The sequence below is a fragment of the Apteryx rowi genome, unplaced genomic scaffold (genome assembly GCF_003343035.1).
Source record: "Apteryx rowi isolate R43461 unplaced genomic scaffold, aptRow1 scaffold_725, whole genome shotgun sequence".
Lineage (NCBI taxonomy): Eukaryota > Metazoa > Chordata > Aves > Apterygiformes > Apterygidae > Apteryx > Apteryx rowi.
Window position 1 is genome coordinate 312375 of NW_020451011.1, and position 16002 is coordinate 328376.

At 38.2% G+C, this 16002-nt stretch overlaps 2 protein-coding genes across 9 annotated transcripts in view; one reads left to right on the forward strand and one right to left on the reverse strand.

Moving 5' to 3' along the window:
• Positions 1–12633, forward strand: part of TPK1 (thiamin pyrophosphokinase 1) — a 319620-nt gene extending 306987 nt beyond the window's left edge. For 5 of the 7 annotated variants that reach the window (XM_026087615.1, XM_026087617.1, XM_026087620.1 and 2 more), the window contains one exon: positions 10962–12633. In XM_026087615.1, the coding sequence (XP_025943400.1) occupies positions 10962–11080 (119 nt within the window). In that variant the 3' untranslated portion in view covers positions 11081–12633. The remainder of the gene's footprint in view (positions 1–10961) is intronic. The other 2 variants (XR_003257018.1, XM_026087619.1) reach the window with 2 other exon arrangements.
• SEC61G (Sec61 translocon gamma subunit) lies at positions 12527–15996 on the reverse strand. 2 transcript variants are annotated; one of them, XM_026087622.1, is made up of 4 exons: positions 15934–15996; positions 14864–14963; positions 13514–13616; positions 12527–12632 (listed from the first exon to the last, which is right to left on the reverse strand). In XM_026087622.1, exons 2-4 carry the CDS (start codon positions 14955–14957, stop codon positions 12623–12625), a joined length of 207 nt encoding a protein of 68 aa, XP_025943407.1. In that variant the 5' UTR covers positions 14958–14963; positions 15934–15996; the 3' UTR covers positions 12527–12622. The 2 variants fall into 2 exon arrangements, with proteins under 2 accessions (XP_025943407.1, XP_025943408.1); XM_026087623.1 differs by having other exon boundaries at positions 12531–12632; positions 15928–15996.
• Between the last annotated feature and the right edge of the window lie 6 nt (positions 15997–16002).

The window sequence follows — 16002 nt, forward strand, 5'->3', positions numbered from 1 at the left end:
TATTTTGAGTAAAATTTGCTTTTTCTCTGATAAAATTTTGCTTCTGATAAAATTTTCCCTATTTGCATAATAAAAAAAAAATCTGCTCTCTTAAAAAAGTCAAGTAGTTAATATCTGTGAAGTACTAGTAAGTATTATGTATTTTGTGACGTGGGTGCAAAACAAGAAAGAGTAGAAAATGTTGAATATACCAAATGGCCAGGATGGGAAACAATGTCAAATAAGGTCCAATAATATTTAATTTGTTTGATTTTGAATTCAAACTGAAATTCAGAAAGGTGATTTCCTTAGCTATTGATATGAATGCTTCTCCTACAACAACCCTTAAACAATAATAGTTAGTGAGGAATGATGAATGTCTGAAGATGACAGTAATTTCAGGTAAGATAAGGAATACCCCAGGCTATAAATCAGATTTACTTCATGAAAGCTCACTATAGCCTGAAGAAGAGGCTGTTCGAGGATGTGTTTCCATACTTTCAATCGTGGCTGTCATAGTCTTTCAACTCCAAGTGCTAGAAATTAGGCGGTGTTGGCAGAAACAGACAAGCTATAATGTAGTTGGCTTAGTCTCTTATTTTACATGTGACTACTGGATTTCTAAGTCCTTTTCCTTCACATTTCTTGCAGTATGTTGCAGGGGGGAGTAGTTTATTATTAAGCTAAGAGCTAATGTCAAGTCCTCCATATAGTAAAATTTGAGAGACCACTGACATGCACCACTGTGCCAAAGTCTTGACTGTTGCAATCCATCTTGACCAACGTGTTTGAAAGTTGAACTACATGTAATCAAGTGCCTTGTTAAAACTTTAATGTCTTTGACTGCACAGTGTACCCGTACATTAATTTAGTGGCGCATTCAGCCTCTGCATTTGAGGGTCAAGAGCTTACATCACCTGGCCTGGCCAGTATCTAACACGGCACTGCATGATTAATGCAGAAGCCTTTAATTCCACCCAGCCTAGGCAGAAAGCACGGTCCGTCCCTGCTAACGCAGTATTTCCGAGAGGGGGGAAGCAGGAGAAAACATACCCAGAACCACTGAATCCTTAATGATCCCAGGGCTGGAAGTACATGATGCATTTCTGAATTTAAAGAATGAATTACTAGCCAGTTTGCAAAAGGGGGCAAGGGAGTAGCCAGGTGGGGAAGGCTTTTCAAAGGTCAAAGGGAGGAAGCACACTAAGACTAAGAGCATTCTTCTTACTGGAAATCACTATTTGAAAATGAATCAGGCTCTGCCTGCGTGCAAAACTAACTAAAGGTTCCTCAGTAGCTAGTTTTCTACTAGAATAAAGTCTTTTGACAGTTGATGAAACTTAGGATGTGTCTTTAATGATGAATGTTTTCATTTTGGGGACGAACATTAAAAAGAAGCTGTTTGTATTCAGCAGCATCAACAAGGAATCTGAATACTGGGTCCAAAAAAGGATTGTAAAAGCAAGCAGAAAGAAACTTTAGGAGAGCCATATGCAAGAAAAACTGACTTACAAATTCACATACGTGGCGGATACAGCACACATGTCCTCCCTGGAGTATATATACCAGCCAAAGTGCTGTAATGGTGGGTGAAGTGGAAGAAGCAGGTATTACTAGCTAAAATAGGCTATGCATTGTCTTGATAAGTTATATTTTTTACTGGAAATAAAAGAACAATTTCTGACTTTATAGCTTAGAAAGAAGGAAGACACAGTAGGCTACACTATTTCAATAAAATTCCTTATTTTTTGGAGGGCATGGAGCACTATATCTAATCCAATTCAGTGTGTCTGAACTAAAAACTGTGTGATTTGCAGTCTCCTGCTGAATTCCAAGTTCTGTCTCTGGGATTGCAACAGATAGATACACTTTGCTGAATTCCCTCTGAGCAAGTTTGGAGTAGCTGCTGCTCTGCAAATGTCAACAAATGTTGTAAGTTTACCATGTTGTGCAGTTGCAAATTTGAAGATAAATGGAATAGAATTAAAAGCATCAATAATGGCTTTATAATTGAAATAATAGTATAGACATTAGAGGTACATAGGGTGTTAGCAATCATATTAATTATTTGTTTAACAGAAAGACAAAGTAATAAAATTAAAAATCAAAAAGCTTAGTTGTTCACATACAGATCTAGGGGGACATTTTGTAACAGAAATAATAGCTTTTTCTTCATCCGCAGGGTGATATTATCTGTGTCTAATTATTTTTCCTGAAGAAAGTAGAGCAATCTAAAATTCTAAGTAATACACAGCAATTGTAGGGGTGAAAATAATCAAATTTCAGAAGCATCGTAAAGCATCCCACTCCAATGCAGTGGAAGGAAGCAGTGCTGCTAGGAAGGGTAAAGATAAATGGAATTACATTTCTATTAGAAGTATAATAGACTTTATTAGTTAGTCATCTGTGCTCAGAATAGATCAGCTGTCAGGGAGAGCAAGTAGATGAATGTGTATCTTGTGAGCTGTCAGTAGCAGATCAGTGTGGGTTTTTTAAATAATAATTACCCGTTTCCACAGCAATGGTTTAGACAAAAGCACAGCTGCTTTATTGATGATGCCTTTTGTGCATAAGGATGAATACTCTAGCTTGTTCTATTCATTTTCCCATGTAAATGTAGTATCATATTTCCATAAAACTCTTTTAGGAACTAGTGCAGTTTGCTATTAAAGCTTGCATAATGAAATTATTTGTCAGGGCTTTAATTTGATCAAAGGCAGTTATTTGTAATAAAAGTGCTAATAGCTAAGAGGGGATGCTCCTTGCATTCAAGACTGGAGAAATCCTTGCCCTCTGCCAGCCACTGCGCAATAAGTGGTCCTGGGATTCAGTGTAGCGTGGCTGAGGTGCTTGTCCTTTTTTGCACCCTGACCAGTGCTAAGAAGTGAGTGCAACTATTAGCTTCCTTGTGTTGTGAGAGAGGAGCTCTGGGAGCACCACGTCCACCATTCTGATACCGTCGGATGGTCTGTCTGGTCTGGCAGAGTGATTAACACGAGGCCTAGGTGTGGGAGCAAGAAACTCTGCAAATGGTGAAGGAGATAATCTACTGGTGTGGAGCAACACACACGTGCTCCTGGAGGTCATCCAGGAGTCTGAATTGAACAGAGATTGACTGGATTGGTTTGAGTGGAGGCTGGAAGTGGAAGAAGTCTTAAAATTTGCAGTGTTGTACCCCYTCCAGAGTTTGGAAGATGCTCTCTGATCTTCACTATTGTAACATTACACATTGTGGATAGCCACCTTTGTTTTGCCACAAATACTGGTTCCAGCCAATTACTGTTGGGCTGCTTTGCTTCCTGCCCCTCCAAAATTCTCCAGAAGCTGAAGTAAAAACTGAGCCTTTACAGAGCTTTGTCAAATTTAATTTAATTTAATTTAGGCACTGTAGCCCAGTGGCAGAGCAACACGTGCGTCAGAATAGGACTCTGGATATGGAGCTGAGTTAATGCTGGCAGCAGTGATCAGGATGAGGAGCTAGCCTGCTTAAATTCATCTTGCAGAGCTGGCTAGAGACTTTAGATGAGCTCCCTTAGGCAAATCACGTCCCCCACCACAGAGAAAGGAAGCAGAGCAGTGCTAAATTCGATGGCAGACTTGACAAGACGGCACATGGGGACTGTTCCTACGCACTGGCAGGCAGTGGAGGACGTTGACTGGCTGAAACCATGGTGCAGTGTTCATGGCACTGCTGCTGTTCTCCTCAGTGGAGCGTAGGAGCAAGATCACCATTTAATTCAAGCTGTGTAGATATGTACTGAACAAATAGCCATATACCTACACTTTAGCTACAGACTATTGTTTGGATGCTACAGGAATAATCATTTTATCTGCACAAACACTTTATAAATGACAGGAACAAATAGTACTATACAGGAGCTGGGAGACTTACATTATACGCATTTTAAAATCCTCTCTTCTTGCCTCTTCTTGTGAATTTATGAATCTAAATGTGACACAGTTTATCAGGATTCCAGAAAATAGAAGAGAAAAATAATTAACTGTGTTCTGGTTAACTAATTTGACACTTTAAAAACCCACTGATGCATAGATTGGTTTCTGTGATAGGGTGGGTTTTTCATCTTTTTGTGAAGTGCTAGAGATTGACTGTAGCTAGAGGCAAGATGTTGATCAAGATCAGTGGTGCATTTGCGGTGTCGAAAAACTTTCCTAGTGCCAAGTTGTTTTAAGCCTGAGTATGTGGACACAGTCTACTAGTCCCCAGAATTGGGTCAGTAAAAGATTGTTTCTCCTTCTTCTTCCCCTGCCCCTCTTCCCTGTCCCCACCAGCCAGATCATCAGGAATGCAGAAAGAAAGAAATTCACTTTTTTCTGCAGCATTGCATGTGGCTATTTGCTGAGACCGTTTGGATATCTTCCTCTAACAAATTCAGCAAATTTCACCACCGGATGCATCATATCAGCTTGGCAGTGTAACAGCTTCCAAAATAGCAAGTATTTTTAGATTCTCTGCTATCATGTCAAACCAGAGCTTCACAACTAAATGCCAAGACAGAACACCATTGTTTTTAGCTAATCTCAGTTTTCACTGTTGTACTGGATTCCCATCCTTAGCTTTGTGTGACTAAGTAATGTCTCCAAAGCATAGCAGTGTAATAGGATGATGTGCACTACGTAATGTCTTATGGATAATTTTAAAACTTGAAGTATTCGTTAACTAACTGATGCATCTCAGCATTACTCTTGCCCTTATAAGAATAGCATTTTTATCTCACAATACAAACTAGAGAAGGACCAAAATAGCAACAAGTTATTTTGTCTAGATTATATGCAAGATCTCTGCAATAGTGACTGTCAGACTGAAGCTGTATTTCATCTCTGTGGCTGTTTCTCCAATGCTGTAACACTGCTACTAATGATACCTGTCACATCTATAGCCCCTCAGAGTTGTAGGTAGTTTGACAAACATTATTATATAAGCTTACTGGAAAGTGTCAAAAATGAAGTAAACACCTCCCTTTCTTACTTGGCTGAAGTAAAATCTTTAAATCATTTTGTAGCCTGGCTTTGCCTTAAGCTTAGCAAAACAGTCCTCCAAACCAGCTTGTTCCCTGACTTTTTTTATAGTTACATTTTTGGTAAACCACTTCTGCTATTGTAGTATTTGTACAGCTTTATCATGTCTAGACTGGAAAGACACTACTGAAAACAGTATATATGTTTTTCGTATCATACTTTCTGGCCACTATAATGAAGTTAGAAGGCTAAAGTGATTTTAAAGAAAAACACTGAAGCACATCTTGATAGTAGTGCTAAAATGCTCATTAATAGCAATAGAAGCTTCCTGCAGTTATTGTTTCACCAAAATCAACAAGAATCATTAGTAGTCACAGAGGCACTAATACAGAAAGCACTGTATTTTGGGGCTCCATTTTTATCAACGTATCATTTTAAATGGTTTCTGAGCAGCTGATGTGATAGTAGGAGTTGTAGCTATTCTTACAGTACCACCATGATGTGGTCTGTCCGCTTCCAGAAGACTGGGCAAGCCTTTATGATACTTCTGTGTTGTGTTAGGATTGAAAATAGTTCATGTTTTATTGTAAGTTACTGCCATTTGCAACTTCCTGGCTTGCAGTTCCCACTGTACAGAGATCAGGGACCCAATTTTTTCCTTTGTATACATCAGTGTAAATCAAGATTAACAGCACTGAAGTCAGTCTAGTCACACACATAAAAATAAGAGGAGTGAAAGAAAAAACAGGCTATAAACTATTTGATTTTTATTTTTAAATAGCAAAATTAATGCTGCTGTTCTGCAGACACATGGTGACCTGCAAAGTACTAGCTCATGCATTACTAATATACCCCCATTTAAATGCAGATTTTTGCTCCTAACACAGAACTTCAGGGAAATCCTCTCCAGATAAACTGTAATAGGATACCAAATGGTAATTCAGTATTTCACTTTAACTTGTGTTTCAGCTTATTGATCTTAATTTTCTATCATTTTGATGCAATATTTGCCTAGGGGAAAGAGGATTACATTCATTATAATAAGGCTTTTAATTAATTATTAGTTATTTTGATATTCCAAATATCCATGCCAGCAGTGGCGATCTGCTTATATTCTTGTACCTATTTCTCTTTTCAGTGAAGGAAACTGGCAAGGTGTGACTTTGCATATTTTAGGAAGTAACTGAGAGACACTACTGGGAAAAGGAAACATAGTATAGTTACCACAATACCCCCTTACTGCTTATGGTGACGATGTTTTGTTCTCCTAACGCTTCTGGTCACAGTAAGACGCTGAACTGTTGGTGAAATTCCAGTAAGTGGGGACCCCTGTGCTATGATACTGAATTCAAGGGGTTTCCAGAAGCATTGCATTTTGAGGAACTGACAAGTAAACACCTAAATGTCTCTGAATAAAGACATCAGCCATGAATGTTCTTATGACATTTGCACACCAAATTCACTTTCTTCACTACACCTACTCCTTGGTAAGGAAAGACTTGTCAAATTCCTCTTCCACCACAACCATTAGATACTGCAGTTTAAAGCATCTCTGCTGTCCAGGTTCTACTTTATTTTTGTGTACAAATGTAGGAACTAATGTAAGGGCCAGATTTTTCAATTAACTGTTTCAAATTATTGTCATGATTTCCTCTTGCTATAGAGGATACGTATAAAATGAAGTTTCTCCTCTATATAGGTCAGCACAGGGCCTGGACCTTTGTCAAGTCTTCCTTAAGTGCAACATACGAGATGTATGTTACAGCTTAATGTAAGCTCTTTTCTATTGGACTGAGCTTTGTATTTAAATATCTTAAATAGTACAGTGAAGTCATAGGAATAATGTTTGAGTCTACTAGAACAAAAATACAGGAATAGAGTTACTAAGAGGAGTAATCTGATATCGAGTTAGTGTTTCTATAGCGCCTAACACAATGAGGCCCAATGTAGTTTTAATTAAATAGAGTCCATGCTATTTACTGACTCCAGTCTGAAAGACTGCGGCACAACAGAAAACAAGTCATACAGCAGTAAAGCTTAGATCTAATTTTCAGCACTGCCAACTAGAATATAAAACTCCCAAGCGTGGCACAGGTATAAATATGATAAGTGCTTTAAAAATACATTTTCAGGCTTTTCTGTTGGTGGTGGTTTTGGTTGTTTTAATACATAGCTTGATTACCTATACGGTACATTTGGTTCACATTTCCAAGCTTTGTTTTGGCAACCATGAAAATTATCAGCTTTCAAAATCTTACCTCTGAGAGTCACATTTCCATACATCTTCAGAATGTTGTGTATTCAAAAAAAAAAAAAAAAAAAAAGCAAGCATCAAGAGATCAGCAATAAAATAGTGGAAGTAGGCAGTCTCAGGGTTAATAAGATCTTCTTTGACATATAGTTTGGTCAACAAAAGGAATATCTAAGAAATATACGTGTAAATATAATGATCTTTGTGATTATGCTCCTTTTGGAAACTCATCTACTAGCCCTTCTATTTCTTCTCTAAATTATTTCCAACATTCTGAAATTTTGATGGATTCAACCACCTACTATATGATATCAAAACTGCTAGGAATATGTTCCTCCACAACCACATCAAGATAAGCCCTGTCCATGATCATAAATCCAGAGTTGTCAAGACTTCAGAAGACCACAAAACTATTTTTTAGTTACATTTTCAGAATTAAAAAATATATAGAGAGATAGATATATACCCTCCCCCACCCCCATAACTCCCACTGTTTTCTGTGGAGGGATGGCCACCTAGAATCAGCACCAAGACATGCTGACTTTACAGATAGAGAGTAATGAAAAATAGCACAGCTACAATGGAAGAGCTGGGCAGAATATTTTTTTCATGAACAGTTTGTTATCAGTAAACACAGTTCCAAACCAAAGCACTAAGCGAAATTTTAGGTTAAAAAAAGTCCAACACTGTTGGAAGTGAGAAGAGGTTGTCATTTTCAAAAAAATCACTTCTGTTTTTATCCAAAAAAACTCAAAGTTTCTCATGAAAAACAAAAGGCAATTACTTTTGTCAAAAAGAACAATTTTACTGCTCCAAAATAAAATTCAGAGAATTCTGAAAATTAGGGGTCTTTTCCAGATTAGAATAAAAATATATCACAATCTGAAATCCTTTATTAAAATCATTTCTTGTACCCATCAAAACTATAACCATTAATGATTGGACAATAAAAAAAAGATTGCTTTCATTGGTCTGTATTTCACAGAAAAATAACAGCAAGAAGAATAGGTTTAGGTAATAATTTTTTAAGGGGTAATCTACTGCTAGGACTTAACAAATCAGACTGGAAGCCATAAAAAAAAAAAAGGGATGGATCAGGTATGAACTGATAGAACTTCCCTCTCCTTTGACTTTGTGATCTTCATGTCCCACTGCATGACACAGTAAGAAGTTTTCGTAGAGGCAATAAGTATGCATGTCCCTTTATTTCCGTTACCAGCTTAAACCTACTTTTCCACATTAATTACTGTTCATTGATTGAATTGAAAGCATGCCTTTTTAATTGCACTAGCTGAAACATTAGCTGGTTGTGAAAGCAAATAATTTGAATTTGTCCATTTGAGCCATGTGAATCAACAATACTGTTCTATAGTTTTTGCATTTTTCACTTCAGCATTTCAAACACTGATCTTCACACACAACAGAATCTAGCAGAGAGAAAGATAAAAGGTTCCACCTAGCGGGCAAGAACTTTTCACTTTAAAAAACCTGCGAGATTTTCACTTAATTCTGTGCATGAAGACATACTACTTCAGTTTTTGTTTCATTAAGCTGCCATGTTGTTCTTAATTCTTGCCTTCTGAAAAAGCCCTTATTTCATATGGAATATTGAAACAGTAAGAATTATTCTGAGAGCCGTAAGCATGAAGTAATAGATGATACTAAATGAGTGGGTTTATACAGGAAGAGAGTAAGACTTTATCCAGAGTTCTGGAATTTTTTTCCCTACAGCTTCAGCATACAGAATCCAAAAATGGATATTTTGAGTGTGTGTCAACAAATACTTTATACCATTTAAGGTTACTAACTACTTCAAAATTACTTGAAACATATTTGTAACTTGATCATAAAACTTAATACAGTATTTTGGGAGTATTTTTACACAGGGAACTCTTCCCATGTGTTACCCCATCTTCATCAAATGACTTACCCATGAACTGTGAAATCCAGATTCCCAGCGACTCAGTCTAGTGCATCAGCTTCTAGCGAGGCATAGCCTCACCAGCCTCTGCTGTCCCTTCCCAAAGGGCAAAAGCCAAAACTCATTTGCCATGGCCTTTGTCCAGAAACCTGTCTACTTACCATTCTGTGTCCAATATCATCCTAATAAAATCTAGCACCTTTATTTTAGGCACATACTTGATCTAGTACAATACTTCCTTTTTTCCTTGCTGAACTTCTGCACTGCATTGCAGTTATGCTCCAAAAAGCCAAAATATTCAAATGGCAGGAATTCAGTCATTATTCTCTCATTTCAAGCAAATACAGATAGCAGATGAAACTTTTTTTTTTTTTTTCCCCACCTCCATTTGTTTCAGGCTAGTAACTGGAGCAGGAACAAATAGCTTCAAGTGCAGATTTGGCAGAAGAGACACTGAACCCCATTGTCTGTCCTGCCTTCTGTCAGACTGTCCTCATTTTCAAACCATAGAGCATGGCAAAATCAGTCCCCACTGTGCAGTTTACAAAGCCTGGTGGACAGCACAACATACATTATATTAAATACATGAGTTTATTAGCCCATGTTCACCTCCAGAATTGAAATATTCATCTCTTGCAAATCCCAAAATAAAGTTTAATTGATACATATCGCTTTGGATCTCCATTTGCGCTGGGCCATTTAATAGCAAATCCAGAGGACTATCTTCAGTTTTAATGCATGATTTGACAATTCTAACAGACGACATACACTTACTGCTGTACCTAAACGATTCTCCGCAGCTGCAGCTTTCCTTGTATCCTTCATGGAAGCGTAACCCCGAGTGGCATCAGTTAATATGATCTGTCATTTGACTTATTTTAGAGACTGTAACAAAGAATAATCTTGGAGTTCATACGCTAAACCTTTGTACAAGCAAGAAGTAATACAGAACCAATTAGGCTTAGAATGTCCATGGGGTAGTCCATATGTTTACAAAATGCAAGTATATCTATCTTCCTTTTAAAGAGAGAGAATGCCAGATAAAAGTTAAACTCCTTGTTTGTTTTGGGGCCAGCTTCTACCCTTGCTCTCAGCTTGCAGGAAGTCTATGCAATGCTTAAAACCTGTCAGCTAACACAACATAGAACAGTTGTTTAAAACTTCACTGATAAGTCAAAATTACAGTTACAGCTACATTGCTAGCTGATGTTATCCTCTCCTAGAACTGACATTAGCTATTTGTTAGAGTAACATTGCTCAGTTTCCAGTACTCATGGACACGTACCTGACCATGCACACAATACAAGAAAAGACGCAAGTCCCTATCACTTCAAAGGGAAAGTTGTTAAATGCTATCACTTAATTGCTGGCCTGTGTTCCGGAACCATTCACATTTTAAGGGATTATAGGCTTGCTACTGAGCCAAAGTGAAACCAGTGTTTGTAATTATAGTAAGAAAAATCCTCTGTCTCATGTTAGCTGAAATAACTTCTCTAGCACCACTACTTTGGCTGATGCGAATGAAGTACAAATTTCCAGCTGTGAAACTCCAGGGAACATTCAACAATATGCTTTTTAATAATCTGCTGTAAACTCAAATGCTAACTTGGGGATTAAGTATTAATTTATTCCCTCTAGAGGTCATCTGACAGTCTTATACAAGCCTTTTAATTAGTATCTAAAATAGCTATTTTAGATGTTGTTTATCTGGGGTATTTTATTCAGCTGTTGTATTCCTTTTTCGGGGATAGGAGACAGTCTTTACAACAGATAAATGCYGCTAAATATATTTGTTTCAAGAGCGCCACTAAGTCTCTCTCTTATTTCTCATAGCTAACCACGTGCTGAAGTTTGGAACGCTCATCAGTACTTCAAATACCTATGACAACTCTGGGATTGTAACCATTGAAACAGACAAACCTTTGCTGTGGACAATGGCTGTCAAAGAATAAGATGAGCTACAACTGCCTTTTTTTATCCAACTGAACTCAAATTACTGCAAAATTGCACTGGAAGAAGACAGCAGAACTGTTCCTAAGGAAATAATTGTGCACTTATTTTATGTAGTGAATGAAAAACAAGTCAGAAATTAAAGTCGGTTGAGATCAAGTCAAGATTAGTAGCAATGATTGGGTACATCATTCTGGTACCTCATACTATCCACTCAGAAGACACATGTGCTGTCACCCAGTATGATGACAAACAGGTAAGAATGGATGTAAAAGAAACTACTACTGCTAGTTTGGTCAGTAGAGACTATTTTCACAAAGTATTTTGTTCCAGCACTGAACTATTTTTTTTTTTTTCTTTTTGCCAAGGAAGCACAGTACACAGATGCACATAGTACTTCTTTATAAAAAGGTGATAACGTAAGAGCAATTAATCTCATTTTTCTGTCCTGCTTCATAATGTATTTAGGTGTTGCTGAAGATTTCCCAGAAGACTAATAATTTAACCTTTCTATTTGTAAAGCAAGCTGGCTTACTGAAGAAGCTTCAGTTTTGCTGTAATACCAGTATCTCCCAGTATCAACTACTGTTAAAGTCTGTAATAAAAGTAGCATTGTAACATCTAGTTATTACTAAAATTACTAAAAATATACTTCACTCCAAAAAGCTTAATGTAAGAGTTTGTTAACCTCAATCTGGAGAGGCAAAGCATTGCTAGCATATACCAATTTCTGTAGTCTTAGTTTCTAAATAATTTAATAACTAGAAGTGCAGTCGTCTTACAACACCAGTATCCAAAACTGATCAGTAAGGGTGTATGCTCTACCCAACTGTCTGAAGTTAATTGCTTCTCTGAAAGACTGCTTAATATATCTGAAAAATTAAGTTAACCTTAAACTGTAAGTTTTAGTAACAAAGTAAGGGGKTTTTTTCCTTAATTCAGAGGTGCCAGTTCCTGTTTTGATGGGAAGTTCCCCCCCCAGTCAAGCATTATAATACAGTGCAACAGAACTTCCAAAATGCAGAAACAAATTTGGGGTAATGCTAGCGATTCTATAAATTAATGATAAGAATTCCAGGTAATGACAGCCTTTTAACTCACCACTTGAACAGTTTAAAGTAACGCTGTTTTCTTACTTCCTGCCTTTGCTGGAACAATGCTGTTCACGAAGAGGAAAATTAAGCATTGAACTAGGTTGCCAAGAGAACCTGTGCAATCTCCATCCCTGGAGGTTTTCAAGACCTGACTGGACAAAGCCCTAAACAACCTGGTCTGAATGCAGTGTTGACCCAGGTTTGAGCAGAATATTGGACTAGAGACTTCTCAAAGTTCCTTTCAACCTGAATGATTGTTATGATTGAAAGAAGTAACAAGGAACTGTATTGCTAAAAAAAAGTTGTAATACAGACAGATATAAGCACGTGCACTTCAAAAGAGAAAATGTCAAGAATGTTTGAAATCCCAAACTGAGCTTGTTTAATAGTAAACAAGTTACAAAGTTGTGAAGTCTTTGGAGCTAGCGTCCCAGAGTTCCTGATGGTTGTTCAGCCGCCACTGTTGAGAGAAGAGAGTAACCAGTTTCAACTAATGAAGTGGTTTTAATCCCATTTTAAGTCTAATTTAGCCTCCCAACATTGCCTTGTTAGGATAAACACTATTACAATTATGGCTTGTCTCCTTTGTCAGACACCTCTCCTTGCTTAGAGGGTAACTATCTTACAGGCATAGGTCAGCCGAGTTTCATGTTCACAGCATAGCATTTTGCCTGATCCAGTATTAGAAAAGCAACTACATCAGCTTCAGAGAAGTTGAGAAGTTTTCATCGAGACTGTTAAAATGTCGGTACCATGGCTGCCAATCAACTTAACATTGAAGTCTATCATGCTGCAACATTCATTCCAAAAGGTATTTTACAGAATGCAGTTACATGTAAAACAAAAAAGTTTCAGTTATACCTATTTTAATAAGTGAAACAATACAAACTTTGTTCTGGGTAATGCCTTCTTCCAACACAATCACAGAGTTTTCTGTGTTACCCTCTGTGCAAATATTTTGGATGCTTAAATTATAAACTAAAAACAGTAAGAGGATGCAAGATCCAAATGAGGTAGCTATTCTATGCATAAACATACACTGAGGAACAGGACATCAAAATATTTAACATTGTTTTGAAGCAGATATTTGAAGAGAGACTGAAGAACTAGGAATCTGATATTTTGCAGCATACTAAGACATCAACCCGAAATTAATGACTGACTTATTAATCAAGTTCTTTGAATATTTACCAAGTAATGAATGCCCTATTACAATGAAATGTGAAATCCACAGATACCAAAGTGACACGGATCCTATGGGGATCTAAAATCCTTTGTTTTAAACTGAACTGATAAAGTGAATGTAAAACTTTGTGAAACTGAAATTTCATATTTACTTACACAATAATGTTGTTGATTGGGATATGGATCAATTTGACAAAGAAGCCAATAAATCCCATTATTGCAAAGCCTATTGCTGTTGCCATCGCAATCTTCTGGAATTCTGCAAAAGCAAAACCAAAACACATTTAGTCCAGGAAGCGTGTGGCATACAGGAGATGTTCATTACAGTAACCAGGGGAAAGACCTATCTTTAGAAATTGGTTATGTTAACACAGGCAGAAGTTTAAGTGCAGACCACATCAAGGTTGAGCAACAAATATGCTTTCTCAGAARACAGATAAGATGTTGAGAGGAAAAAAAATGCTGCTTTCCACAAAACATAGCTGATTTTTATTTTTTTTTTAATTAGGAAGACAGAACTGGAAATACCCACAGTCTGTAACAATTTATGGAACATCTATTCCATAACTTTCTTCCATACCCCTATAAGCCCTGAAAACAATCCCCAATGCTATCAAAAAGTATCAAAAACATCAAAAAACAGAAAAGCTGCAATTATATATGCCACAGGAAGACAGCATCTTAGTCTCTACAACAGTAGAGCACATCAAGGGAAATTCTCAGKTTTTTTAGGACATGAACCATGAAGGGGATTGAGAACGTCAGCAGCCCCTAACAACTCTGCCAGTCTCACCACAAATGAAGTTCCTTACTGACCTCCTAAGGTGTCAGGGAACTTAATCCTGAGCACATGAACAAAGCACCCTAACTACTATGGCTAAAAACAACTATTTACATGCTGCTTCTGGTTGTAGCCTCTCTCTAATGTCCCAGAGAAAGGCCAAAACACCCTTGTATACACCTCCAGCAACAGTTTTTCCTGTTTCCATCAGGCAGTCACTAGAAGTCCTGCAGTACTGCATCAGCAGTGCAAAGGGCAATCCTAGCTCCTTTCAACTCTTTTAAAATGAAATGTTGCCTTCAAACTCATATAGCAAGCTTAGTTTTCTCCAGAATTTTCCTTAAGTTGACTGCAATCTGCCAAACTTGACTACTATATTTTCTTTTATAAGTGCACACAAGTTATTCTGAGAAGAGTTTACCTGATACATGAAAATTATTACTTGCCTATCTCAAAATGGCTAATGTAAGCTACTTAGCCTATTTCATAAGGTGAGCTTTAGTACCATTCTCACATACCTGACTTCAGTAAGAATCAGAAAATGACAACATTTTATTATATCCAGAACTATAAACTCATTAAAATTTGGAGAACTGCTCAATTTCACATAGGAAGCAGACAAACATTCGTGACAAATGGATCTACACAGAAGTGCCATAAAGAAACATACATGGTATGATACAAGATGAAATAAGCATCTTGTTCTACTTGATTATGTGCTTTACCTTTCCTGTCAGGCTTAGTGCACCTCTTCACTAGTCGTATGGAATCTTTCACAAACTGACGGCTGGGTTCCACAAATTGCATTACTTGATCCATGATTACCTGCAAAGATGAACAGATTTGGAATTAGTGGTGCCACATATAACAAAAGATAGAAATTTTTAGCAGCAGGAGGAGCACTTAACTGCAAAATTTGTAAAAGGCAGTATTCCTAAGATAATTTCAAATCTCATATTCCAATGTTACCACACTTTAAAAGAGACACTTTCACGGTGCACAAATGAACGTTGTTATATCAGTACATACACATCAGTGTCTAGCCTACAGAAATTCCTTCCGCCTTTACAGAATTTTTGGCTTGAAGCACACTAGAAAAGCCTGCATAACTCAAACTTCAGTGTAGTTTAAATACACCAACAAGCTGCTGCCTACAGAAAATGTATTAAAAAAAAAAACCTTTCAGCACACAAAAGGAAAACAGCAGCTCTACCACAGCCTGCATCCAGTTTATGTCTTACGCTGTTTTTTTGAGAAAGCTATTGAAGGCTACTAAACAGAYAGAAGTCACCTGTTTGAAGAAATCCCTAAGCCACCAGTTGCTGGAGGCTTGGTGAGCATTTAGGGAATATCACAATACATCTGGCCTGATCTCCTTCTCAGGATAAGCATCTTCTAGGGGCTACCCTCACAAACAGGACACCAAACTAGATAGATCTATGGTCAAAATCAGTACAAACCCCCTGGCGTGAGGGTCCCTCATACCCGACCCTCTAACGTCTCCCTTCTCAAGTGCCCCCGTATTTTTAGACGGAGAAAGAAAGAAAAACAAGACTTTATCAGACACCCCTCCTCTCGCCTCCCCGGGCCGCCCTGGCAGCCCCGGGCCCTTCCCCCGCGGGACGCCCAAACCTCAGCCCCGGCCCCCGACACCGGCCCGGCCCGCAGGGCCTGGCAGCGAGGCAGCCCCGGAGCCCCGCAGGCGGCCGCAGCCGGGCGCCCCCTCAGCCGCCTTCCCCTCACAGCGCGGAGGGGAGGGGAGGGGAGGGGAGGGGAGGGGGGTCCCGACCGTTACCGGTGCGTCCCTGACGGTCGTTACGGGTTGCTGCGCCGGGGAAAAGGCCACGTCGCAGACGCACGGAGC